Source organism: Rhagoletis pomonella, unplaced genomic scaffold (assembly GCF_013731165.1).
Source record: "Rhagoletis pomonella isolate Grant_MI unplaced genomic scaffold, Rhpom_1.0 Rhpom_scaffold_00175, whole genome shotgun sequence".
Classification (NCBI taxonomy): Eukaryota; Metazoa; Arthropoda; class Insecta; order Diptera; family Tephritidae; genus Rhagoletis; species Rhagoletis pomonella.
Window position 1 is genome coordinate 5083 of NW_023458729.1, and position 1302 is coordinate 6384.

The 1302-nt window shown below is 44.8% G+C and overlaps 1 protein-coding gene across 1 annotated transcript; it reads left to right on the forward strand.

Moving 5' to 3' along the window:
* Positions 1-987: 987 nt before the first annotated feature.
* Positions 988-1302, forward strand: LOC118750231 (the record flags this gene model as incomplete). The annotated part of the gene is given in 1 exon segment (XM_036484956.1): positions 988-1302. A coding segment is annotated over 1 exon segment (293 nt), but the record flags the coding sequence as incomplete, so codon positions are not given.

A 1302-nucleotide genomic window follows, 5' to 3' on the forward strand; every position in this document is an offset into this window, starting at 1 on the left:
TTTTTTTTACGTTGACTACTCCGAAGTCGACAGATTGTTAGTGGATTCAAGCAGTAGCACTTAGAAATTTCCTCTCGTGAGTGTATGGATGAGCGAGAGAATAGTGAAAGAGCTGTTGGTGGATTGGGATTATTCAACGGGGACAGGCCATATACGCAAAGTTTTGCTGGAGCTTTAGAGAACTAGGTAGTTGGTTCGCTGTTTAATCAAATAGATAATGGTATAGCGCACCCCGTGGACTTTGTACAAACTAACTTTTTTAACCGGTGTACTGCACGGTTGTTCGGTACTACAGGAAACCATCAGGCAAACGTATCCATTAGGGGTGAAGAAACGAATTTTGAGCCAAACGAAAGTCTTAGTTTTTCGAGGAAAATAGACGCCTTGCTCGAGATGTCTGCACCAAGCTCGCCAGTTGCTGTTAGTGATGCAAATCATTGAGAACATAACCATGGCGGTGACTCGGGAGTGGCACACCCGAAGCCTCAGGAGAGTGGGCCGAGCTCCAGTGCGACCAATATGGATCAGCTGAGCCGCCTAGTGGCAATGATTACATAGCAAAATGAAATGGTAGCGCAGTGTATGAACGAGGTCCACAACATGAGGACTAACGTGTCGAACCTGAGCCAAAGAGTCACCGAAATGGAGATATCCGCCCAGGCTGTATGCAACCAACCTGCATCAGCATCGACACCAGGGTATGCAGGACATGTTGGGGAGGCAAACAGGCGAAGTCAAGCGTTACAACTGCCACAGGAAGCTTTTGACGATTTTTATGGCGAGGTTCACAACTTGACTTTTAGACTGCGAAAAAAGATTCCCGAAAAAGAATTAGTGGGAATAATTAAGGGAAATCTAAAACCATACCTTGCCAACCTCACATTTGCTTCAAAAATAGATACGTTGGCTGAATTACGAGCTGAATACAGGCGTGCTGAACGGCTGATTAAGGAGAATTAGAGCGGTTAACGATTTAGAATACCCGGACATATCAACTTCAGATGAAGCAATGGGTGGTAGATTCGTGGAAGCTATAAGAAATCCCAACAAGTTAAAGGCTCAGTTCAATCAACAACCCAGGGTGAACAGTAGGCCTAGCGTTAATCCACAAGATAAAGCAGAGTCGACGTCTGCCAATCCCAAGTCCACCATAAGCTCATTTTGTCCGTCGCCGTTTCATTTAATGTTGTGTTTTAAATGTGGAATGCCTGTCGATTTGTATGTCAAAAATCCAGTTGAAGCGAAGAAAGAAAGTCGGTGTATGTCTTCGTTTCATAGTATGATCTGTTTTGCGTGTGGGGG